The sequence below is a fragment of the Notolepis coatsorum genome, assembly GCF_963971535.1.
Source record: "Notolepis coatsorum genome assembly, chromosome: 15".
Taxonomy (NCBI): Eukaryota; Metazoa; Chordata; class Actinopteri; order Aulopiformes; family Paralepididae; genus Notolepis; species Notolepis coatsorum.
Window position 1 is genome coordinate 84,417,634 of NC_140179.1, and position 27,463 is coordinate 84,445,096.

At 46.9% G+C, this 27,463-nt stretch overlaps 1 protein-coding gene across 1 annotated transcript in view; it reads right to left on the bottom strand.

The window, feature by feature from the left end:
- Positions 1–2,510: 2,510 nt before the first annotated feature.
- LOC311242122 (growth/differentiation factor 2-like) overlaps positions 2,511–27,463 on the bottom strand; it is a gene marked incomplete at both ends in the record, with an annotated part of 89,758 nt that continues 64,805 nt past the window's right edge. Inside the window, one exon of the mRNA XM_084331077.1 lies at positions 2,511–3,385. Within this exon, the coding sequence (XP_084187203.1) occupies positions 2,511–3,385 (875 nt within the window). The remainder of the gene's footprint in view (positions 3,386–27,463) is intronic.

Below are 27,463 nucleotides of genomic sequence, written 5' to 3' on the forward strand. Positions count from 1 at the left end.
TTTCTTTTTGCGGTTCTGATCATGGTGTTTACGTCATTTCTTAGTCTGTTTCTTTGGATTTTTAGTTCAACCACGTGGGCTTGGAGTTCACTGTTTGAGCTTTTGGAAAGCTTTGTCTGACTTTTATGAAGTTCAGAGCATTTTTTGTCTCTGGTTTTCATAGCGGCCAGTATTTCAGTGTGCATCCATGCCTCAGCGCGATTTTTAACCCTGGTGGTTCTTATCGGTGCCATGTTGTTGAGTATTGCTATGAATTTGGTTTTGAATCCAAGCCATGTTTCTTCAACCTGTGTACCACTGAGCTCATCTGACCAGTCCAAGCTCCCCAGTTCTAGGTTAAAGGCCTCTCTAGAGTAAGTTTTGAGGTCTCTAGATGTGACTGTTTTGTGACAGCCGGCCTTCTGTTTTAGCTTTTTGCGGGTACAGAAAATCATATAATGATCACTTAACCCGCATGCTATCACCCCTTTACTGGAGATCATGGACTTGTCAGAGGTCAAAATGAGGTCAATGGTGGTTTGTGTCGAATCGCATACCCTTGTGGGTTGTGTGATTAGCTGGCTGAAACCGTGCAGGTCAGAAAATCTACTGAAGGCCTTGAAGACGGGTGCTGATTTACGCAGCATATCCGTGTTCCAGTCCCCAATAAGAATTTTGTCTACCCCCTCCACCCCAGCTAAACACCCATCAAGTGTGTCATAAAAGCCACTCTGTTCTGGTGGTCTATAGATTGTGCCTACTAGTACTGGTTTCGCCCTGTCTAATAAGATTTCAATCCAAACAGTTTCAATTTCATCATGGTTAAGGTCAGTACGGTTGATGTATTTGGTATCCTTGTGTATATACACACAGACGCCACCTCCATACTGGTTCCTATCCCTCCTGACTATTGAGTAGTTTTCAATTTCAATCTCTGGATCCTGTACAGATGAGTCTAATTTTGTTTCTGTGAAACACAATATGTTAGCCTTACCGTTTAAAAACAACTGTTTGATTTCAGCCAGTTTAGGTCTCAGGCTATTTGTATTTAGATGAAATATGTGAAGTCCATTCTTGCTTGTAATAAGATTGACGTCGTCACAGTTGAGGTAACTCTGTTCAATTGTGTCCTGTCCTGTGGTGGGGGGAGGGGGGGCGTTGTTGCTGTTTGTGCCGTGGGTGGGGAGGGGGGGAGGGGGTGATGCTTTGTCCTTTGCTGGAGTCTGTATTTTTTTGTGTGAAAGCCCGCGATGTGGGGGGGGGGGCTGGTTGATTACAGATATGTCTGATTGTACTCCATTGTGGGGGAGGGGGGGTGCCTTTTGTCCTGGCCTCGGCCCGGGTAGACTAGCTCGCATGGCGGCCTTGGCGGGGCCAGCCAAGCTAACCGTCGGGTCCTTGGTGGTCTCGATGTCCCGCGCCGCTCTCCCTTTAGCCACTCGCCGAGTCCGCTGGGGCTTCTGTGAGGGTATGTCGCCGCTTGCTGGTCGGCTGGTGCAACTGCTGGCTGAAGCGTCAATTGCGTGGATGCTGTTGATCTCCGGCGCCGGTGTGAGGAGCGATGCCTCGCTGTTTTGTCCCCGCGACGTGCTGGGCGCCTCGGTTGTGAACCCCGGTTCCTTCCCTCTCGCTGTGGCCTCTCGTGGGTTCTTTTGCAGAGGTGGCAGAGGAGGAATGTTGCCGTTGATCATGTCGTTAGCCGCAGTATGTGTGGGTAGCCGTTGATCTGTTGCGCTGGCTGCTGCTTCTTGGGTCAGCAGATTTGACTGTAGTCTCTGGTTCCGTGTCATTACGGGACCAGGGTTCTGATGAATGTCACCCGACATGAGCAGGTATAATAAAAACATTGATCTCTTATTACACTTGCCTGCCGGGGGTAATTTCTTTCGTTCCGGATTTGCAGTAAGTACTGTGTGGATGGTCGTGGCTCCGAAGGCTGGATGTTTCCTCTCCGAGCCCGTTAACAAATAGAAGTCGCAATGGGACTGCTGTTTTACGTTTTCGCTACCCTCCACTTCTGTCTGGAGTTGCTGCTTGAGTTGTGAATTCAGGTACAAATCCATAATCCACAGGAGGGAAAGTAGAAAATGCGCAAAGTACTTTTTTGTTGTTGCTCTGTTGCGTTGGTTACGGGAGCTACGTAAAATGCGACCGTCCATGTTGAAGCCGGATGTGGCTCCGCCTATAGCGCCCTCTAGTGGAAACAGTTATGTACAGTCAGTGGAAACAGTTAAATACAGTTAGACAGTTACTTGCAATCCTACATAGAACCTCTAACTTTATCAACTGTGTAGAAACATTTACATTTTCACATCATAGTAGCTAGTTTCAAATGAAATGCAAGACAGACCTTTTAGAAGTATCCCCCACCCTGCATCTATCATGTAGCCGGACTGCAGTTTCCCCCCCCCCATGTCATTGCTCTTGGTGGTGCAGCAACAATAAACCGATCAAAATACCACTTACAATTAGAATGTACAGATTTACAATACCTGTACAAAAGTCACCACTGGCACCACCTCTCTCTCTCACTACCTACAACCACACTCCGCCACCTTCATCTCTTTGTACGCGTGTCTCATAGTGATCTGCCCGTTCTCCTGGTACATGACAGTGATGGGGTCCAGTTTGATCGGGACGCAGCATGCCATGTTGGCTTTCTTTGGGTTCCTGAGGTTGACCAGTGTCTGGATGATGGCGTGTTTGGACATGGCCATTTTGTCCGTCAGCGGGTGGTAACACAGGCCGCGGCACTCAAAGGCATCGTACTCGGGTGGCGCCACGATCCACTTGTCCCAGCCGATGTCTCGGAAGTTGACCTTGAGCGAGGTCTTCCGGCAGTAGTTGCCGTCCGCTTGCCTCCTCTTCCTCCTCAGCTGCCAGCCGGGCCCCGAGGAGAGGATGGTTTCCTCCTCGTGGAGAATCATCTCTTTCAGCTCCTTCTTGGCCTCTTTCTTCCTGCTCCCCAGGTCGTCCGAGAAGACTATCAGAGCCGCCGAGTTGTTACCTCCGACTGACGCGCTCACGTCCAGACATCCTCCTCCTCCGCCACTCTTGGAAGGCGCACAGTGCTTGCTGTCCACCACCACTTCAAACTCACTGGCTCCATGGCCCGTCTTGACGTGGCGCTGAATAGCGTCGGTCACGTCGAATGCCTCCCACTGGCCTCCCAACCCGATCACCTCCTTCTCGTCTAGGAGGTGGGTCAACCGCTCGGGCTCCTCGTAATCCACCCCATAGACTTTGATAGTGGCCTTGACCCCGTGGTAATTGACCCTCGACCCTGGATCGGCCCGCGTGAACAGCCGTAGTTCCGCGATGGTGACCTGCTCGTAGTGGGGCACGCTGATGTTGAACAGCAGTCTGTGTCTTGACTTGGTGCCGTTTCTTGCGGAGTGGCTGACGTCTGTAGGCGAGGTGTGAGAAATGATCAGTGTTATTCAAGAGAGGAGTTGAGATACATTGCTGTCAAATGTGAGCATATCAACAGGATGACACGACGAACCCTTAATTAAGCTACAAGTATAGACATCGCACGGAGGGAGATGCATATTCGTTTTTCAATTAAATTAATGTTGGGATCACTGACAGAAAAGCACCTAATTGAAAAGGTTGCCCATTATCTTTTGCTCATCAAAGTTATACTCCTCTCGTCCTATTCTCTTATATATATATTATATGGCCCATTTGCATGTTCTTGGTATCTGATTCTAGGGCCATCTATGTATTCCCAGTGTCAGAAATACTGTGTCTGTTACTAGGCTTGAGTAAATTGTAATGAACCAAATGAGAATATCAATAAAAAAATGTGTATCTTTGACTGTGAATAACACCATGCTCAAATTGACCAGACCTGAAAAATCTAAGCAAATTAATCAATGGAAGATGATTCAACAGAAGGTTTTTTTTCTTTTTTTTAAACTTAAATTTTTGTTGAACATTTATAGACAAACAACACAACATATACAATAACATCAACAACACTATTAAACAGACATAAATAATAAAGAAAAAATGTAATACCCAAAAGACGAAAAATAAAAAATACTGACTTAAGCAAATATTCACATACATAAATAATTAAGTGGAAAAAGCATAAAACAATTGTCATATCTTAAACAAAAATAAAATTAGAAAACATTAAGTGTGTGACATGGGTTCAGAGACCCTCCTTGAACCTCTTTCCTCCTTTACCCTTCGCCCTCTTGTGTTTCATTTGTTCCTTCCTTTGTGATGTCGTTTTCGTTCCTCTTATAATCCTCCCACTTTTCCCATCTTTCCCCAAATTTCTCTTCCTGTAGCCTCAGCATGTGCGTTATCCTCTCCATATCCTGTATCTCCTCTACTATTCCGTCCCATTGTGCTATTGTCGGTGGGTCTTCTTTGTACCACAGTCTCGTTATTGCTTTTCTGGCCGATATCAACATTATCTTTATTAAATATTTGTCCCCCCCTTGTATTCCCTCGTGTGTCAGGTCCCCTAAGTAAAGCACCAGTCCCGTTTGTGGTAACCCGTATCCTAATATTCTGATCATTGTCTCCCCTATCTCCTCCCAATACCCCTTCAGTTTCTGACATCCCCAGAATATGTGTGTGTGATTTGCTCCCTCCTTCCCACACATCCTCCAGCATGCCCTTTGTGTTGGTGCATATTTTCCCTTCAACTCTGGGGTTATAAAGAATCTGATTATGTTTTTCCATCCAAACTCTTTCCATATCCTCGATCCTGTTGTTGAATGTTGTACCTCGCATATGTTGCCCAGTCCCGGCGCCATGGGCGGGCATTAGGGGGCCGGGCCCGCCCACTGAGTCAGCTGTGCCCACCCTGGTAAAAAGATTTTTTTTTTTTTTTTTTTTTAATCAAAGTCAACTATCCAAATCCTTAGTCGGGGACAGCCCTAGTGGGCACTGATGTCAACAACAACACTACTGAAGCTAGCACGGCACTCTGTGAGAATTCGTTTTCTACCCTCAAGAACGTCTTTACAGAACATCGCCTTAGTATGCTTCATCGACGCAACTAAGGCCAATTTAATTCAGTTGGCATTTGAGAAGGACTTAACAAAAAAGTTCAGGAATGAGTGGAGGGGCAGTGTTTTAAGAGGATTTCACTCTGTCCCCAAACGCCGCTTGCCGCTCTACTAATGATGGTGAGTAGCCTGTGGAGGAATTTTGTTTGCTTTTTTATGCACCTTATTTTTGTCAGTTCAGTTCAGTTTGTCAGTGAATTCAGAAGTGTTGAATAAATGGAGACTTTTCAAAGATATAGAATAGAATAGAATAGAAATGTATTATCCTGAGGGAAATTTGACACTGCAAATCACTCAACATTAAACATTTAGACAGAACAAGTCACAAATAAGAATAACAAAACAAATGGCCTAAGAATAGAATAAAAATAGAATAAAAGATACAGTAAATAAATACAGTAAAAATATACTGAAGTCTACAGTAGGTGTAATAATGCACAGTGCTGTTTAAAAAGTCCAGGAAGATGGTAATTGTCACTCTGTGCTCAGTGATGCAGTGAGGCACAGTGATGCATTGTATAGTCTGATGGCTGTCGGAATGAAGGACTTCCTGTGCCGTTCAGTGCTGCATTTAGGTAGTGTGAGCCTATAACATGCTCCTCCTGTCAGCCAAGTCTGTGTATAGTGGGTGGGAGGGGTTTTCCCTGATGGCCTGAAGCTTAGCAAGGTTCCTCCTCTCCGCCACCCTCGCTAGAGTCCAGCTCCACCCAACCACGCTACTGGCCTTCTTGACCATCTTATCCAGCCTGTTTGTGTCCCCTGCTCTCAGTCCGCTGCCCCAGCAGGTCTGTTATATATATATCCGTTCAGTCTGTTTTTGTATAAGTGAAAGTTCTTAAGATAGAGAGAAATTAGATTTTTCAATTGCCTCTCTGCTGTTTAGTTCAGCACCGTGGGCAGCGCCAAGCAAGCCACAGCGCCGCTGTCCCAGCTGAAACGTATAAAAGGGAACCTGTGTTGAAAAACCATTGTGCCCCCCCGAGAACATTTTATGCCCCCCCACTAATTTGTTTCTGCAGCCTGGTCTGATGTTGCCCCATTCCTTCTCTGTTATTCCTATCTCTAGTTCTCCCATTTCTCCCTTATGTAATCGGTCGTGTGTCCCTTGCTGTTCATTATAGCCCGGTATATTGCTGATATTACTCTTCCTTGCCCCCCTTTGTATGCCCATACTATCATCTTGAGTTTCAAGTTTCTTTAATAGTTGTCATACAGAAGTACAGAATACTTTTGTACAAAATGCTTCTTACTGTTGCGCTCCAGAGACTGTGCATGACAAGATAAGTATGAAATAAAAACATAGTAAAAATTAGAAGTAAAAAAAAGAGGTCACAGTGTTCAGTTTAGACATATGTACAATGTTCGTAGACGTAGTTACCATACAATATACAATACTGTGCAGTGTACTAATATACAATGCTATATAGTGCAAGGCATAAATGGACGAGGTGCAGTTTAGGTACAATTCACAGTAGGTGTACGAGTTGTAGTGCAAATCCTTTATCAATAAATATAAAGTGTAAGTGTGTTTGTGTGATCTAAAGTGTGGAGAGTGGGTGCTGCAGTGTGTTGTTTGTTTGAGTGAGTGTGTGCGTGTGGGTGTGTGTGCTGTGTGCATTTGATGGTTGTTGCATAGTGATTATTGTTCGTTTAGCGATTATTGTTCGTTTAGCAGCCTGATGGCCTGGGGATAGAAGCTCCTTCTGAGTCTTTCTGTGCTCGCCATAAGACTCCGGTATCGCTTGCCTGACGGCAGCAGTTCAAAGAGGCAGTTGTTCGGGTGGCTCGAGTCCTTAATAATTCTCTTAGCCTTCCCCTTGCACCGCTTGTTGTAAATGTTCTGGAGGGTGGGAAGCCCCCCTCTAATTGTGCGTTCGGCTGAACGTGTCACTCTTTGTAGTCTGCTACGGTCTTGTGCAGTGCTATTCCAAAACCAGGAGGTGATGTTGCCGGTCAGGATGCTCTCTATTGTACATGAGTAGAAGTTCCTAAGGATCTTCTGACTGACTTGGAACTTCCTTAGGCGCCTGAGGAAGTAGAGGCGTTGTCGTGCCTTCTTCACAACACTGTCAATGTGTGTGGTCCATGTCAAGTCCTCGGATATGTGGGCTCCGAGGTACTTGAAACTGTTCACTCTCTCAACTGGTGCCCCGTCGATGCTGAGGGGGCTGTAGTCCTTGACCCCCGACCTCCTGAAGTCCACAATCATCTCTTTTGTTTTGCTGACGTTCAGGGAGAGGCAGTTCTCCTGACACCACTGTGACAGGTTCTTGATTATTCCATTCTGTTCTTTGTCTTTGGCCCCCCGTATTTCTTTGTTGTAGTAATCTCTAACCTGTAGATATCTGAAGTGGTCCCTGTTTTCTAGTCCAAATTTCTCCTTTAATTTTTGTAGTGTCTGCATTTCCCCCTTCTCTATCATTTTGCATATCGCTGTTGCCCCCCCCCCCCCCCCCCCCCCCTCTCCCACCTTCTGAATCCATGATCTAACCTCCCTGGTTTGAATCTCTTGTCATGTGCTACCCATCTCAGAACCCCTGACTGCTTCTCCAATTTGTGTGTTTTACTACTCTGTTCCATATGGTCAAGGTGCATTTGGTGATTGGATCTAATAGCAATACATGGCAAGATTCAGCAGAGAGACACTGTCATCTGTAGATTTGGCAAAGAGCAGGTATCAGTCCGCTACAATGATGCACCTTCAAACTAGCGTTAGCTGCCTATAGTGCAGTCTGCCCAGCTGTAACGGAAACGTTTTACGAGTTAGGATAATCTGCAGCTGAAGACCCATGCACCGTTCACGTTGGAAAACTATGATATTACTGAAGAAAACTGTTAACAGAACTCGCTTTAGGGCGTCAATAATGTGGTCAAGAGACATAGATTCTATCTTGTGCCTGAACTGGTTTGGCTTCTTTTATTCACACATGAGCAATAGTTATACAACACTCTACTCTCTTTGAGAGCCGTTGGGGGAGAGAAAGAAAGGGGTGGGGACCTTCCCTTTTATAGTCGCCCCTAAGGTAGAATACCTGGGTAGCTACGCCCAGAGCGCCCTCCAGTGGAGACAGATATATATGCACCAATGGCAATCTCTGGTGGAGACAATGATCTACACAGGTAAACAGCTACAAGTGTAAACAGTCATATGTACAGTTGGACAGTCACTAACAGCCCCATACAGAGTCTCTTATCTCAACGAAAACCATCTCAAGTATCTTCAATGATATGTCTGCACTGTGAGTCTGTTGAAATGACACTCGGTTGTATTCAGATTTCTCTTATGGTCATTAGACATCATTAGACATAATGCAACCTTTTTTTGGGAAGTGCGTTTTCATATTAACACATCACTTGTGTTAATGAAAATATATTGGTAGTCTCTGGTCTTGCCGGGACCCACCAGGAGCTCATTCTGGGGTTTGGAGTGGTTTCAGAAGAAGACGGAGCCTTCAGGTAAATTAAATTCCCCTGAATTGCAAAGATAGATAGGAGTCCATTTCAAAGATGCACTACGTAAGAATGCACACCATGTGGGCATGAGATGTAACTGCATCTTGTTTAAACATGGAGAAAACAGCAACAACAAAAATGCATTTATTCAAGCAAGGCACACAATTGGAGGTGAGCTTCCCACTCTCCAGGACATTTATAACAAGTATTGCCGGGCCAAGGCTAAGAGAATAATCAAAGACTCTAGTCGCCCAAACAACTGCCTCTTTGAACTGCTGCGGTCAGGCAAGCGCTACCGGCGTCTCATGGCCAGTACAGAGAGACTCAGAAGGAGCTTCTATCCCCAGGCCATCAGGATGCTCAATGACAATAACACTATGTAACAACCCATCACCTACACTCACTGCACACACATCCACATGTACACACTCACTTTAAACAAACACTCACCTTACCACTCACTTTACTCACTTTAGACACTTTAACACACTTCATATTTATCTATTATTAAAGAGATTTGCACTACATTCATACCTCATTTGCACCCTTGACCCTACCCTAAGTTTTGTACCCAATCTCATTTCTGCATTGTACCTCACTGTTACTCATTTTACTCTGTATTGTATATTGTATATATGTATATTGACTTACTTTTTACTTACTTCTTAAAGTGTTATTAGTGAAATATGAGTTAGAAATCGAGTCGAAAAAATACGAGAATTGACGCTAGGAAATGGCGGCGCATTTTGTTTGTTGTCCTATGACCTATGAGGAGAAGAGACCCAGGACTTTCTATGGGCTTTCAAATAAATTAAAAACTAAATTAAATTAAATAAAAAAACTACACTTCCTAGGTGGCAGCCCCTGTCAATCATCTGACTTCTGGATTGAATTTTTATTTCTCTTATACTTTGGGAGTATCTCCCACAAACCTGAACGTTATTGCCATAAAACAGAACACAGTTCGTTTCTCTACCTTTCTGTGAACGTCTAACGTCTAACGAACGTCAACATCTCCTGTTTAATCATCTTCCCTTTATTAATTTGCTTAGATTTTCTGTACACGTGATCTCAAGAAGGTGCTGAATGAGCGCAGTGGCAGTTTTTCCATGTCTGGTCATTTTGAGCATGGTGTCAAAGATAAAAATAAAAATAAATGTGTTATGGTTTGACACCGACCCCAAACGCAACGACACAAGAGAGTAGGATTCAGAGTTGCCAAAAACAAGGGCTTATTTATTAAGACTAAATAAACAGCACAGACTGGGAAGAGTTCAAACAAAGACTGGAATACAAGCAAGGATGAATGTTGCTGCTCTGCAGCTTCTCCCGGGATGGTAGTCAGGGGAAGCAGACGCTGACGTCAGAGCCGCTCTGCAGACTTCTCTCGGCAGAATCTCCGAGGTGGTTGCGGGACCGAGAGAGAGAGAGGGAGCGAGTTAACTCAGAGTGCAGGTGGAACAGAGCAGGTGAACAGGAGAGGTGACTTGTACCCGAAAACAGAGTTATCCAAGTGACTGAATCTTCGGTGTAAATACACACTGTGAGTAACGTTCCAAACACAATCCCAAGTGATAGATATCTTCGGTGCAAAATAAACACTGTGAGCGAAGTCCCAAAATACAAATCCAATGTGATAATATCTTCGGTGTGTAAACACACAGTGGGAGATGTTAGGCCAAAATATTATCCCAATGAAACAATCCAAAAAAGGCTAAACGCTGGGTGAGTGACTGTCTGATAAAAAGCTGGAAATCTTCAGTGTTATATAACACACGAAAAACGGAATTGGATCAAAGACAGTCATAAAAAACTCACCCAGGCGTTGTGCGTAAAGAGCGTTGGAACAGAATGGAGCGAGCGCGTCGCCTCGGGGAAAGGGTGTCCAAGAGGAATGCTTCTTGAATATCCTGGAGGCAAAGCACAGGGAAACAACAGCAGGCAGCAGGAACGGCGAATGCAACAGAAATATCAAAACGATCCAACAAAACTTGAATGGGGAAACGGGGTATAAATAATACGGGAATGCTTAATTGACAAGCAGTGACAGCTGAGGGATGTGATTGACCAGCGTGTGGTTGGGGGAGAACCAATCAACGACGTCTATGGGAAGAAGCGTGTGAATAGGGGAATGCAATGATTAACAGAAAACTTAAAGGAACAGAGCGAGTGGGAGAGCAGCGGACCAATCATCACAGTACTTAAAGAAGCCCGTGGTGGGGAAAGAACCAAACCTTACAGTACCCCCCCCCTCCACGGGAGCCACCCGGCGACCCACTCGGCCCCGGCCTGCCCGGACGCGACCCAAGGAAGCCGGCGATCAGGGGCACTGGAGAGGGGGACAAAGACAGAGGCTCGGAGAGGGGGACCGGAGACGTGGACAGAGGACCGGCGAGGGAGGCCGGAGACGGGGACTGGGACCCGACAGCGGAGGCCGGGCACGGGGACTGGGGCCCGACAGCGGAGGCCGGGCACAGGGACAGAGAACCGGCGAGGGAGGCCGGAGACGGGGACTGGGGCCCGACAGCGGAGGCCGGGCACGGGGACAGAGGACCGGCGAGGGAGGCCGGAGACGGGGACTGGGACCCGGTGAGGGGGCTGGACGGCACCCGAAGACACCGGGCACGACAGGAGGGGCTCCACCCCTTGATGGTACCGGAGGACCAGGCGATGTGGGGCTCGTGCAGCGCGAGCCAGGGCCTGCCCAGGACCACAGGGACAAGAGGAGAGCTGGTGACGAAAAACTGGAGCCTCTCAACGTGGTCACCAGCAACGGTGAGAAGGACAGGACAGGTGCGTTGAGTGACGTCAGCCAGGCGGCGATGACCCATTGCGAAGACCTCCAAGGGCCTCTCGAGGTCCTCAAGTGGAATGTTGGCCCGGGTGGCAAACCCAACGTCCATGAAACTCCCATCAGCACCAGAGTCCATGAGTGCACCCACCGTCGCCCGCTGGTCCGCCCAGGCTAGGGTGACGTCCGCCAGGCGGTTGGGTGGTGCACGGGTGGGGGAACAGGAAAGACGGCTCACCAGGATCTCCCGGGGTCCCGGCGAGCCTGGTCCTCTTGGCCGGGCACGGCAATTGGAGACACGGTGTCCATCCCGGCCACAGTAGAGGCAACGGCCGGAGAAGAGCCTGGACTCCCGTTCGGCCGGGCTAAGGCGGTTGCGTCCCAGCTGCATGGGTTCCTCCTCGGTCACGGCTCGGGAGGGAACAAACCCACCAGTCACGGAGGGGGCAGGGCGGTCAGCACTGTAGAGGCGGCCGCCGGGAAAGGGAGCCCCTGAGCGGAGGTCGATGGCACAGTCGTAAGGCCGGCGAGGCGGAAAGACCTGAGCCCTGGACTTCCTGAAAACCCCCTCGAGGTCGTGGTACTCGGGGGGTACGTCTGGGGTACTGAAAACCTCCTCGAGGTCGTGGTCCTCGGGGGGTACGTCTGGGGTACTGAAATCCTCCTCGAGGTCGTGGTCCTCGGGGGGTACGTCTGGGGGTCCCCGTCGGGTTCTCTCACGTCTTCTCTCCTGGAGGCGTCCGTCGATGCGAATGGCGACGCTGAACAGGTCCTCGAGGGAGTTAGGCTCCTCCCGGGTCGCGAGCTGGTCCTTGACTGCGTCACTGAGCCCCCTCATGAAGGTTAGGCGAAGTGCTGGGTCGCTCCATCCACTCTCCACCGCCGCCAGTCGAAACTCCAGGACGTAGTCAGTTACCCCGCCGCTCCCCTGTCGGAAGGTACCTAACCGGGCTCCAGGGTCCAGACCACGGGCTGGATGGTGGAACACCCTGCGGAGCTCAGCCACGAAGTCTGGATAGGAGAAAACAAAATCTGCATCCATTGCCCAGGAGGAAGTGACCCACTGGGCAGCCCGGCCTGAAAGCAAGTTTGTCATATAGGCCACTTGGGCCCCTCTAGAAGTGAATCGACTTGGTTGATGACGGAAAACCAACTCACATTGCATGATGAATGTGGCACACTCCTCGGGATTGCCGTCGAACAGCCGTGGGACGGAGAGACGGGGTTCCCGAGGTGCGGGATCGGGAAGCGTGGGAACTGCTGGGGCTGCGGGGAATGCTCCTGAAGGAAGTGAGGGAAGTAAAGCGTTAACGGTGTCGCACAGCGTGTGAAGCTGAACGAGAATACCAGATTGTTGTCCTGCCAGAGCGGCCAGGACCCTTGAATAAGCTGGACCTGCTCCCTGAGTTCCAGTACAGCTGCCGCAGCCGCATCTAGCTGTAGGCTGTGTTCCCTAGCTGACTCTAACTGGACTGCCGCTGCTGTGCTGACTCTCTTGCGGGCGCAGACCGCGCAGGCCAGTACGAACTCCTTGACGTCCCTCCTCATGGTGGGCCACCAGAATCGACGAGCCAGGAAGGAGAACGTGCGATGAACGCCCGGGTGGCAGGCGAACCGGCTGGTATGGCCCCACTGGAGGACCCGGGACCGGACTGAGTTTGGGTCAAAGAGACGATGAACCGGTACACTGCCTGGAGCGCGATGGAAGCGTAGGGCACGCCTTACCACCCCCTCGATGCCCAAGGTGACGACTCTCTCTGTGTCGGCTGGGGTCGTCATATGGGTTGGATCGTAATGTTTTTTTTTTTTTTTTTTTTTTTTTTTTTTTTTTTTTATTATTGCAGAACAAAAAGTTATTAAAAGTCAGTACTCAACACACAATGCATAATGAAACTTTCAGTAAAGGTGGTTATAATATATGCAAGTACAGAAACAGGATAAAACAAAAATAGTCTATAATAACATTGTAGCCGTATACAGTGTATATCCAACGAAATTACAATTATATAAATGTTAGTATATAATATACCCCTAATACCTATTTTCTAAAACCCTACACACATATGCTCCAGCTCAAACCCCCCCCCTCCCAGACCCCCTCTTGGATAGTACCTCCATTATCCCTCACTCCTAACCAGACATCACCATTATAAGCTAGCTTTTATTCTCTCCACCACTTCTAACCACATTGACATTTTGGATTCATTGATCCCCAGAATTCTTGCTGTAGATATTTCTTGATATATCACATCAAGATATGTAAGAAACCACACTTTTCGGCACATTTTTTCCGGTTGAAACCAACGTGATGCGATCAGTTTTTTAGCTACTGTGATACCCGATAAAACCAATCTTTTTAGTTGTGGATTCACTGCAAACTCAAAAACATCATTCAATAGTAATACCGCGGGGTGTACAGGTATATTCCAAAATACGAGTGTTGATAATTGTTGGGACACATCTTTCCAGAATGCCTTAACTGGTGGGCAGTCCCAATACATGTGCATAAATGTTCCTTCGTTCCCATTTGTACATTGGGAGCATTTGGAGTCTTGTATAAGCCCCATTTTGCACAGCCTTATAGGAGTCAAGTATGTCCTGTGAATATAGTTCAGATTGATTTGTTGATGATCCGGGTTCCTTGATGTAAGTCGGACATTTTCCCAGGCTCCTTGCCAATCAAAGTTATATTCCAGGTCTGGTATATCCCTCCTCCAGACAGTGTCTATTTGAAGGGTTTCATACGAGGACGTTAGTAATTGATAATAAAAACTTGATACAAAACCTCCCAATGTATCTCTTTCATAGAAAAAGCGAAAGGCCTCTCCTCTGTCCTGATTCTCCTAGATCTATCTGCAGCCTTCGACACAGTCAACCACCAGATCCTCCTCGCGGCCCTCGCAGGAATGGGAGTGGCTGGCTCTGCGCTGACATGGTTGTCATCATACCTCAATGACCGCTCCTACCAAGTGTCATGGAGAGGGACCCTGTCGGCCACCCGCCCCCTGCGGACGGGTGTCCCCCAGGGCTCGGTTTTAGGACCCCTTCTCTTCTCCCTCTACACTAAATCACTGGGTAACATTATCACGTCTCATGGCTTCTCCTACCACTGTTATGCCGACGATACTCAACTCTTCCTCTCCTTCCCTCCCTCAGATATCCACGTCTCTGAGCGGATCTCGGCCTGTCTGTCCGACATCTCCGCCTGGATGACGACCAACCACCTCAAACTGAACCTAAGCAAAACAGAATTGCTCCACCTGCCGGCCAAATCCTCCCCCCTGACCGACCTTTCCATCACAGTCGAGAATGCATCTGTGACCGCGTCCCCGACCGCCAAGAACCTTGGTGTTGTCCTCGACGACCAGTTGAACTTCTCTGCTCACATCGCAGCGACAACCAGAACCTGCCGATTCCTCCTGAGCAACGTCAGAAGGATACGCCCCTTCCTGACAAAAGAAGCCACCCAACTCCTCGTCCAATCAACAGTCATCTCCCGCCTCGACTACTGCAACGCACTGCTCGCTGGCCTCCCGGCCACTGCCACTAAGCCTCTTCAACTCATTCAGAACGCAGCGGCCCGCCTGATCTCAAACCTACCGAAGTCGGCCCATGTCACCCCACTTCTTAGGGACCTGCACTGGCTCCCCATTGCTGCACGAATCCGCTTCAAGGCCCTTGACCTAGCATACCGTGCGGCAAAGGGAACTGCTCCCGCCTACCTCCGGTCAATGGTCTCTAACTACACACCCTCAAGACCCCTACGCTCTGCATCTTCTGGCCGCCTCAGACCTACTCCTATCCAAGCTCCGGGAGGGTCATCAAAGAGAAGTCGCCTATTCTCAGTCCTTGCCCCACAATGGTGGAATGAACTACCCACCCCAGTTAGGACAGCCGAAACACGTCCAATCTTTCGCCGTCGACTAAAGACTCACTTCTTCAACCATTATCTGAATAAAAAAATAAAAATAAAATCTAACCCTAACTAACCATACTGTCATGCACTTGTCCTAATAAACTAACCTACACTGTAGCACTCAACACTTTGATGAACATTGTTACTCAGCTGATAGAGTTGTGCTCTTCCTGATGGCTTGTCGTACAGAACTTGTAAGTCGCTTTGGATAAAAGCGTCAGCTAAATGACTAAATGTAAATGTAAATGTGTTCAATTGGTACGAGTAATTGAACACCGTGAGATCTCATACAAAGTCGTAACTGTATGTAAAAAAGCCATGTGGACTCGGTGAGGTTAAACTTTATGCATATTTCGACATAACTACAGAGGCCCTTGTTATTAAAAATATCCCCTAATGAGTGTATGCCTTTCTCTTCCCATATAGGGAATCTTATAGGTCGTTTTCCCATTAGGAGTGCATTGTTATTGAATATGGGAGTGTGATTATGCCATTCTTGAGGGTTAGGATATTTCTTTTGTGTTTCCCGCCATGTTCTGATTGCATGGGTAATTATTGGGCCAAATTCTCGCTCACAATGCTTGATTGAAATTTTAGTGTGTGCTGCTATGTCTTCCAGTCTCTGTGGGGCTACCATGTTTTCTTCTAATTCTCTCCAAGATACCAAAGCCTGGGGGTCAAACCATATCTTCACTGGTCTTAAAGTGAAGGCCTTAAAATATTGTAAAAAATCTGGGACTGCCATGCCACCGTCTGCTTTATTTCTCTGTGCGGTGGATCTTTTTATGCGAGGTGGTTTGTTATTCCAAATAAATTTGTATGTGGAGGTTTGTAATCTTTTCCAGTAGCCCTCTGGAGGAGGTAACGGAAGCATTGAGCTGAAGAAATTGATTCTTGGTAATACATCCATCTTAACTATTGATACCCTTGCCTGTACTGAGTTTTTAAGTTTTGCCCACCTGTCCAGGTCGTCTTTGATTTTGTTCTGTATTTTTGTGTAATTGTGCTTCACCGTTTGTCTTATGGTGGGAAATATTTCCACACCCAAGCATCTGAAATGTTTGACCATGGGTATCGCACCTGGGAGGGTTGTGTCTTTTTTTGCACTGGTGTTAAGAGGAAGAAACGCCGACTTAGGCCAGTTTATTTTAAATCCCGATAAATCACCAAAGTTTTCTATCAACTTGAGTATATGCGGCAATGTGTTGTTGGGGTTTTGCATGAACAATATTACGTCGTCCGCATATAAACTAATTTTAAGATGTGTGCCCTTGATTACTATTGGTTCTATGTGTTGGGATTGTCTTATAAATTGTGCTAAAGGTTCTAATGATAGATCGAATAGTCCGGGACTAAGAGGGCAACCCTGTCTGGCTGAGCGTGATACCGGAAAGATATCGGAGATGAATGTGCCTGTTGTAATCCTGGCCGATGGGTCCTTGTATAGTACTTTAATCATATCAATGAATCCTTTTCCTAACCCCATCCTTTCTAATACTGCCCATAGAAACGACCATTCTAACCTGTCAAATGCTTTCATAGCATCCAGGGATAGTATCGCCTTAGGTGTGGTGTCCTCTTTGTCAGCATCTAGTACGTGCAGTATTCGCCTTATGTTATCATTGATCAGGCGACCTTTTATGAAGCCTGTTTGGTCCGGATGAACTAAAGACGTCATATGCTTTTGCAATCTGATGGCTAATATCTTAGAGTACAGTTTGACATCGGTTCCGAGGAGGCTTACAGGACGGTAACTACCGCACTCAGTGGGGTCTTTGTCTTTTTTGTGAAGAACTGAAATAAGTGCGGTATTTTGGTGTTTATGGAAGCTTCCCTCTTTGACTGAGTATATGATCATATTTAGTAATAAGGGTCCAAATATGTCCCAGCAAGAAATGTACATTTCTGATGGGATACCGTCAATTCCCGGAGCCTTGCCGTTTTTCATTCCGGATATGGCCTCCTTGAGTTCTTCTAATGTGATCGGTACTTCTAACTGTTTAGCGTCTTCCTCCGTAATTTTAGGGAGAGTAATTTGATTAAGATATGTGTCTAATTTGTCTTGATCAAAGGTCGTTTCTGAATTATATAAATCGGAGTAGAATTCTTTGAATGTATCGTTTATTATTTTGGGTTCTGTTACTAGAGTTTGTTGTTTCCTAATGGCAGTTATATCTGCAAATGTTGCATTAATTCTTAGTCGCATGGCTAATAGGTGACTAGGTTTAGAGCCTTGGAAGTACTGCTGTTGTCTTGTGCTGCGTATTTGCAATTCAGATTTGTGTCTGTATATTGCTTTGATCTCTGTCTTTAGAATGTTTACTTGGTTTTCTAGTCTAGTAGAGTTGTTGTATTTTAAAGAATTAAAAAGCGTTGAGTAAAGCGTTTCCATTTCAGATAGTTTTGTGTTTTGATTTTTGCGCAATATGGAGGAAAATCTATCCGAGAAATCCTTAATCATAGTCTTTACCGACATCCATAATATTCTGGGATCTTGCACCGAGTTAGCATTATCCCGTAGGAATATTGTGAGAGCTTCTTTAATTTGTGTAATGAATTCATTGTTGTTAAGCAGCATAGAATTAAAACGCCATCTTGGGGCCCGGGAAGATAGTGTACCAAATGTTGCTTTCAGGATTAAGTAGCAGTGATCTGATAGCGCATTGGGTGTCATTTCCACTTCATATTTATCAAATATTCTCGGGGATGCAAAGACGTAATCAATTCTGGATAGTGTGTTGTGTCTCGACGAACGACAGGAGTACTTGCGGGTCATGGGGTTAAGTGAACGCCATAAATCAGTTACCCCTGTTGATTTCGACCAATCTTTTAATGCTTTAGATGAATTTTTTTGTTCGCTGGAAAAGGTAAGGTAAGTTTTGTCCATCCTTGGGTTCCAAATGGCATTAAAATCCGCACCTATTATATATGAGTATTCGGGATGGTTTAACATTTCTCCGGTTAGTGAAGTGAAGAAACCCTCTAGTTCTCGTAACAAAAGAAGAGTGACTAATATTATGGTATATGTTATCCGCTAACGTATTTATGTCTTCCTCTAAAATGTGCGTTTCGCTTAATAGAGCCACGTCCACATGTTCTTTTTTCATCAGTGTGAGCACGCTTTTGCGTTTGTGTTGTTTGTTTATCCCGCCGGTGTTCCATACCATTATATTCAAACTAGCCATAATCTATGCATGTTTTTGTGTAGTTTTTGGTAATGTTTCTGGAGTGTGAAGCTACAATAGATGTACATCCAATTAATGAGGTCCCGTTGAGAGCTGAGCTTAAAAACATATATATATACAAATAAAAATCCCCTAATTTCCCCTCACCCAGAAAGTCGTACAGGCCTGTGTTCCAAGAACACATCCTCCGCGATTGACTTTCTCCCATAGTCCACCGGATTGCCCAAACTGAGCATTGTAATCTTAATCTACCTATGCTAATTGCCATAGGATCTAACATTTCCATTCTATTGCAATAGAATGTCGCTTTTGGTCTTGCCCCTTCCCTTACTGTAATGAAGTGTTGTGATAAATGACAGAAAAAATAAAATAAACAATAAAAAAAAGAGAATAAACTTTTATCGACATATTCATTTGACCCCTCTACTAACGTGTGGAAAAACGGAAAAAAGGAAAAGATTGTAGAGCAATATTGACACCTTAATGTGAAGAACATTGGAAAAGAACAATGTAAGTTAAAATATATTTTAAAAAATATAGAGTAATGAGAAGAAAAAATTAAATAAAATAAAAATCAATGGAAAGATATAGATAAGGAATGAGAGATAGAATAATTATCAACGTGGAGAAGCCACTAGTCTCGAATTAACAGATTAGATATGATAGAAAAGCAGCGCCTTTTAGAGCTTCAATGTGCCCTCAATGGAGTGATTACTTAAATTGTTAGAATAACCTTGTAGTGTTCATACGTTTAAGTGTGGTTAATTTTTAAACTATTATTAAAGATTGATAGAACTTCATTTAATTTATTATCTGCTATGTGTATACACACCGGATGTTTATTGTTAGAGTTGTAGGCTTCGTTGTCATGGTGCCTTATATTCTAGAAGGTTGTAGAGTATACTATTGCCTAGACTATTTTATGTTCCAGAATGATCTAAGAGACTCAGGGCATTTGAGCGATAAACCCAGAATATTCCAGATAGATCTTTTTGCAATGATATGTATTTGTCTCCTCAGAGACCAGAGTCTGAAATTATAATGTATTATGAATCGTATTATACACAATACACATTGTTATAGACGGCTTGCATATCGTCTGCTACCTTGATGAACACACTAAAGTCATTCTAACACTGGTATACAATGAGAAAGAGGCTTATATGTTCGTAATGTTATGGTTTGACACCGACCCCAAACGCAACGACACAAGAGAGTAGGATTCAGAGTTGCCAAAAACAAGGGCTTGTTTATTAAGACTAAATAAACAGCACAGACTGGGAAGAGTTCAAACAAAGACTGGAATACAAGCAAGGATGAATGTTGCTGCTCTGCAGCTTCTCCCGGGATGGTAGTCAGGGGAAGCAGACGCTGACGTCAGAGCCGCTCTGCAGACTTCTCTCGGCAGAATCTCCGAGGTGGTTGCGGGACCGAGAGAGAGAGAGGGAGCGAGTTAACTCAGAGTGCAGGTGGAACAGAGCAGGTGAACAGGAGAGGTGACTTGTACCCGAAAACAGAGTTATCCAAGTGACTGAATCTTCGGTGTAAATACACACTGTGAGTAACGTTCCAAACACAATCCCAAGTGATAGATATCTTCGGTGCAAAATAAACACTGTGAGCGAAGTCCCAAAATACAAATCCAATGTGATAATATCTTCGGTGTGTAAACACACAGTGGGAGATGTTAGGCCAAAATATTATCCCAATGAAACAATCCAAAAAAGGCTAAACGCTGGGTGAGTGACTGTCTGATAAAAAGCTGGAAATCTTCAGTGTTATATAACACACGAAAAACGGAATTGGATCAAAGACAGTCATAAAAAACTCACCCAGGCGTTGTGCGTAAAGAGCGTTGGAACAGAATGGAGCGAGCGCGTCGCCTCGGGGAAAGGGTGTCCAAGAGGAATGCTTCTTGAATATCCTGGAGGCAAAGCACAGGGAAACAACAGCAGGCAGCAGGAACGGCGAATGCAACAGAAATATCAAAACGATCCAACAAAACTTGAATGGGGAAACGGGGTATAAATAATACGGGAATGCTTAATTGACAAGCAGTGACAGCTGAGGGATGTGATTGACCAGCGTGTGGTTGGGGGAGAACCAATCAACGACGTCTATGGGAAGAAGCGTGTGAATAGGGGAATGCAATGATTAACAGAAAACTTAAAGGAACAGAGCGAGTGGGAGAGCAGCGGACCAATCATCACAGTACTTAAAGAAGCCTGTGGTGGGGAAAGAACCAAACCTTACAAAATGTATATTTTCTTTTGGTTCATCATAATTTACTCAAGCCTAGTAACAGACACAATATGTGTGACACTAGGAATACATTCCCTGAGAACCATAGATGTCCCTAGATACCAAGAACATGCAAATGGCCCTTGTAGAAGTGGAGCAATCTTCCACTTACTTAGGTATGTATTTTCTGACCTCTTAGCATTCCAAGGCAGGGCGCTAGGCCAGCTGTTCTAGTGTTAAGATGATGTTGTTTCTTCCTCCGTGCTCCAAACTCTTCCAGGAGACAAAGAGAAACTTCTCACTCGCCCTCTCTCTCTCTCAGTTTTCTCTCTTTTTCTCTCTCTTTTCACTCACCATCTATCTTGCCCACTCTCTCTCTCTCTTCCTTCCTCTATCCATACTCTTACTCCCTCCAAATCACGTCAAATGTATATACACTCTTTTCTGGACACTTTTTGTATCACAAACAGTACTGTATTTGCAAATCTGGTATGTCATAAATGTGTAGCAGTAGGCCTACTGTCTATCAGTATGTCGTGTGTGTCATATATGTTATGATGAATTGAAAATGGGGGATCCTGATGTACTGTAAACGAGACGAAAGTCTTTCTCTGGTCTGCATCCCCTTAACAATTGTATGTATTGAGCTGTACTGTACTGTACCCATTCTGCAATCTGTTAATAAACTTTTCAATCAATCAATCAATCAATCAATCCATCTCTATCTAAATGCCATGTGTAATGAATATGTTAATTCACCAGCCGGCTAGCTTGTAGCAAACTGATCAATGCTCCTAGCAGTTGGTTCAATTTCCAATGTTGGCAGAACAATATCTTTACTGTCAGGGTTTTTAAACTGTTTCAGCCTGGAACTCAAATGAGAAATCCAGTCTCTGGACTTTGTAGTAATTAGAATTAATTGATAGTTTGGTGTGGACAGGCACAGAAATTGGCTTTAGAATCCATACAGACTAAAACTAGAGATTGGTAGATATAGTCAGTGATGCGTTGCTCATGGGACGGGATTGCACTCCGTGCAACCAAAGTTGTGTGAGCAGAAGGAATGCGCTGCACTCGACTGATGCGCCAACTTGCAGTACCGACCTGGCTACTTTGCATATCAATAGCGCCGGTCGTCAGGTGTTACATTCCATTCGTAGAGGCAATTAGGCACTGTCTTTACAAGATACAAGATACAAGATACTTTAGTCTGTCCTTATTTAATGCGTGCATGCACGTGGCGTCATTAGCGTGCGTGCAACCAGTGTTGATATGAGGAACGCAACACTGGATATAGTGTGTACAGTGGTTTAAAGGACCATACTGTACCATAATATGACTTTTAGTCTGTTTGCTAATCAGCGCACATATCTTACATTACCTATGATCATGTTATTTAAAAAAATGTTTTACCTTTAATTAAAATGTGTACATTATGGTGATAAAAAAAAACTAAAATGATCTCCTGGTCGCAAAATCTCTTGTGAGGAACCGAAGGTTTGCGAGGAAAGTAGAAAGGAAGGAGGAGTAGCCTAGGTGAGAGAAATAGAGAGCGAGAAGAGAGAGAGACAGAGAAAAACAGGGAGATAGAAAGAGAGAGAGATGATGAGGTGTGTTTTTGGAATATTAATCATTGAATGTAATGACTGCAAACTGAACCGCCATAAATCACTGTCCTCCAATATCAAACACACACACACACGCACGCACGCACACACACACACACACACACACACACACACACACACACACACACACACACACACACACACACACACACACACACACACACACACACACACACACACACACACACACACACACATAGAGAGTCGTATTTGTGTGGTGAAGAGTAATTTAGAAATGTTAGCCTTATGAGAGCGGGGGAGACGCTGTTGACCCTGCGACCTCCAGCCAATAGAAACTCTCTGTCTGACTGTCTCCGTCCTAAACTTCACTAATGAGTCTCAGAGACTCGTCTTCTCCTGGATGATCAGCCCTAGCCTACCCCCTTCCCTATTAATAATCAACTACACAACAATTAATAAGTAGGGGGGGGGGTTAAGATGACCCCATCCTATATAGGCGGCACGGTGGTGTAGTGGTTAACACTGTCGCCTCACAGCTAGAAGAACCTAACCTAACCTAACATAACATAATATAACATAACATAACATAACACACAGTAACATGACATGACATAACATTAGGGGTGTAAGCAGGGCTTGACATAAACATTTTGGCTCACCAACCACTGTGGCTAGTGGTTTTCCAGCCAAAAATCACTGCGCTCGCACCCCCACCCAAAAAGTTATAAATATAGGTAATTGTACAATGTAACGTTAGGTTATGTCTATAACCAAGTTCTATGAGTTATGGTGACGCTCAGCATCATACTTGCACTGTACTTCACTTCGTGCACGTGCACTGAATAAAAAATTCCACCATGTACCTTTACATCCCAACATTCGTCTGGCCACACCCCCATCCGCTTACCTTCATAAGCAGGTGTGTGGTCACCTACTCGCCTCCTTCCCAAACTTTCACCACAAGGCGAGATCAAGGGCCACAGAGGCGTCTGATGCTGAGCGTCACCATAACTCATAGAACTTGGTTATAGACATAACCTAACGTTCTATTTCGTTATGGATCTCGCTCAGCATCATACTTGCACAAGGGAGGCTGAGCGAGAGCCATAGCCCGACAAATGTACCCCGCTGAGGCCCCCCACAACCATCAGATCGGGGAGGACCGAGCCCCCCGACCCTCCCTAATGGAGGATACCCTCCCTATTGGAGGCTTACGGGAGGGAGACGGATCCGACCGTGCGAAGAGGCACTCAAGCAACTCAACGCACAGGGTGAGCAGACCGTGGCTTGACCCCACGACTACACACACGCACAACCCGCATGCCACCCGGGAACGAACGGAAGGAACAACCTCGTTACTGCCCCCAGAATCACGGGGTCAAGAGCAAACCCAACCCCGTGGCAAGGCCGTAGCAGCGGAGCGCGAAGGAAGACCCAGACCCACTGAAGGGACTGGATCCCCTGGAAAACGGGGGCCCGGAGAGGTCAATGACGCCAGGCATCAAGACCCCACCAGGCGGTCACTTAGTGACACCGCCCCCCACATCGCCAGCGTATTCGGATAAGGCCCCTCCAAGAGCGGGCCCTTTCCCCCCAATAGCACACCGCCTGGCACACTGACCCTGCAGAACAGGCAGTCAGCATGGCCGTAAGCACACAAAAAAGGTCAACCAACGGAAGCAGGCAGCGCACCGGGGAAACCAGGCAACAGGCTGTAACCTGAGCCTGGAGCACTGCGGACGAGACAGGCGCCAAAGGAGTCAGCTGAAAACAGCCGCCCCGGCGGAAGGGGCGTATGCTGGCGTTGTTGATCACCATGACAAAGCCTCCATTAAAAAAAAACCACCCAGAGGGGTTGAGGCAGAGAAGGCTGACATGATTGGCAGACGTCATGAACGTGCAGGGGCACACTCAACCGGGTAACCCAGGAGTTGACTCTGCTCCAACACACCAGGGAACCAACCACCCTGTCGTTACCAGATGCAGTGGTTGTTCCTATAACCCCTCAAGAAAAAAGGGTTATCCCAGGTCTACGGTATCAACGAAACTTTACTTCGGACCGGACCCGGCGGCTCGGGACGCACATAGGTTTACTAGAGGAGGTCCAGAAGACCACCCCGACAGCCCTCCCTCCGCCATGCGTGAGAGAGGAGCGAAGAAAAAGAGAACCAGCCCCTTATGATAGTGCCAGGTACAAAAGAGTACCCAACAAGGGTCTCTATAACGCCTAACCTTGTGACACCCCAGGCCGACCCGGCATTTTTACCCCCGAAAAAGGTACCAGAACAGCAGATCTGCATCCCCGGCAGACAAACGGGTTAACTGACCTGGACCAGCGCGACCAGAACCAGTCCCGTGCCCTAACCACGCCGACATGCCTACTCCAGGAGAAGGGGCAGATATGCGTGTTGATCCAAAACATGAAAAGAGGGCGCCACCCAGACGGGCCGGTGCGAACCGCGCTCGGTGGCCCACCCCAAGGGCGTGAGACCCCTCTACATATGTTCAGATCCATTCCGTTATCATCCCCCAGATATGAACGAGAATCCGTCGAGAACCAATAACAGGTTGTCGGAAGAGGAAAAAACCTTCATCCCAGTTGCTTTATAAAAACGCTGTTTTAACCACAAGCAACCAAGGCGTACTAGCTACCCGCATGATCCTTAACAGAACACCCCGAGCTAGCACTAAGCGTGCGTCGGGACACAACCACATCAATGAACAGGCTATTTAGACCTTTCAGTGAATCCCCAAGGCGCCCAGGGGAAACGGCAAGAGGGGTGTGGCGCTTCCTATACTCCAACTCTTTTTATTAAAAAAGAAGGAAGCACCAACAGACATGAATCCCATTTTACACAGCCGAGGGTAAAAACTGTTTAAATTTTTACATCCAGTCACCCCTATCACAGAGGACTTAGACCGAAATTCCCCAGAGAGCCTTCCCACGTGAGTCGTAGAATGAAAAAGCCATGGTAACTACGAGTCATGTGACCAACTGACTCAAGTTACACATAAAATCGAGCGTAGTGGAGTCCTACGCTCTATCCCGACACTTTGACACAACAGATCGTACGTAAAGATCTAACTCACGGAAGCCATCGTCATAGCAACGTGCGTAGTGACGTATGCCATGCCGGGGGGAAACCCAACACTCAACGCCTGTTTTTAATAGGAGCGGAGTCAGGGCAACCCTTTCCCCCCCCCCCCTCCCTACCAAGGCACCTAACGGCTTGGCCCCGACTGGCCTAACAGGAGATGAGAAAACCCCCCTGACCAATCAGAAGTGGGAAGGAGGGGTTTATTCGGCGCCCCCTCACAAACCCTTCCCCCTACACACAATAACAACTGTAGCATATGAAACCTTTGGTAGAATGCTAATGAATAGCTAATACAATGCACGCTACCCACAGATAACTGTGAACAGGGTTTACAACAAAACCAAGTTGCGTGTGTGTGAATCCTACACCTGCATTCCATGTTGTACATAGAAAAAACACTGATAGAGAGAGCGAACGGCTGGGCCGTGGAACGTGTGTATACGAGCATTACTGCAACTAACACAACAGTGTTGTAGCTCAACATTACTTCTTGTGTAAGCAACAGACCATACAACTAGCCTCTACCTGCATGTGGAGTGTCAGGCTGAGGTAGAAACCTTTCTATAACCGAGTGTAGGCTGCAGACCTTGCTTAAGCTCATAACACAAACGCAACCCTTCTATCAACGTATACTAGTGAAGATTCACACTTTGCAACCTCATCATATGTTTTGGTGAAGAAACTCACAGTTTGTTAACAAAAAATACAGTCCCCCTTTAGAGGGGACTTTTTATTTTCGAACAAATTCAAATTATATGAGAGGCCGGGGAGGGGATTAACAGAGGGGACCACAGGGGAAACAAGTCACTGGGCCTAGCGGCGCCTGCCGCCTCGAGCCGCTCGGGATTTGCCACCCCGGGAAGCCCCGGAGGGACGGTAGACAATCGGTGGCTGGTCACGGCGATCCCTACCGTCTCCTCCAGGCGCAGATGGGCCGGCTGCAGCAGCGGCGCCGTCTCTCCTCCTGGCCTTCTTCGATGGGCCAGCAGTGGCGGTGGAGGCAGTAGCAGCCACGGCGGAGGAAGCTCGACGACGTGGTAGCCGTCTGACTCCACCGGCGATGTCGGGAGGGGGAAAATGGGGTTGGAGCACGGATCGCTCCTCTGCCATTTCTCTGCACGTTGAGGTCATCAATTGCAGGGCCGTCCCGAACAGTCCAGCATCGGAGAGGGGTGCCGTGGCACGCCCTCTCTCATACGGTCGACCAAACCCGCCACCCGCGTAACTGGTACGTAGGCGGGGGTGAGGCCCATGATGTGGGATACCCCCTGGCCCCGACGAACATAGGCCCCCATTGAGGGGAAAAATGGGTAGACAACGTCCACCCCTCTCACCAGGCGACGTTGCCAGAGATGACCTATTAGATCATCAGGGACAGGAACAGGCAGTGGCTGCGGCAGCGGCACGCCGTTTGCAGCGGCCGCCACCGCCATAAGCTCGGGAAACAAAGCCTGCAGTTCCCCCTGCAGACTTTCTTCCACTGAGCCCGCATCCCTCACATGCAGCAGGCTTCGACTGGTCAAGGAGCCACATTCTGATGTGGCTGATAGTAGGGCATCCTGCCGATGAGTCCGAGGGTCTTCCCCGACATCTTCAAACAAGGCGCCCCAAGGAGACATTTCACCCCCCTCCAGTGTTACCTGGACGGGCGGGATACCTGTCTCTACCGGGCCTTCAAATAAGAACCCGTCTGCCTCTACCATGTAATCCTCTGTTTCCATCGGGCAGGTAGAGACCGACGCATCCTCACTGGGCTTCAGCAATTCACCAAACCCAGGCCGTTCGCATCTGCAAGCCACCATCTTGTGACGGGAGCGAGCAGACGCAAAAAGTTTGCATCTCAAATCCTCCGGAACCAAAGGAACCGGCCGCTCAACAGCGGACGATTCCCCGGAAGCAGAGGAACCAGAGCTACGACCAGGCCATCGCAGAGGCGACAGCACCGGTGCACCAGCTCCTTGGAGAGGCAAACTACCCATCGGACGCCTACCGGGCGTGGCTGTCAACCACGAGAGAGGCAACAGCCCCGCACCAGGACGCACGATGGAGGCAGAAATGGAGAACCACTGGTGGAGAGTGGCTCTGCGACTCTCCGAAGTAGACATTATGACTTAGATTTTTCTATCGAATATTTATGAGAGAAGAAAAAAATAAGCACAATGTAAACACGTCTCAACTTTC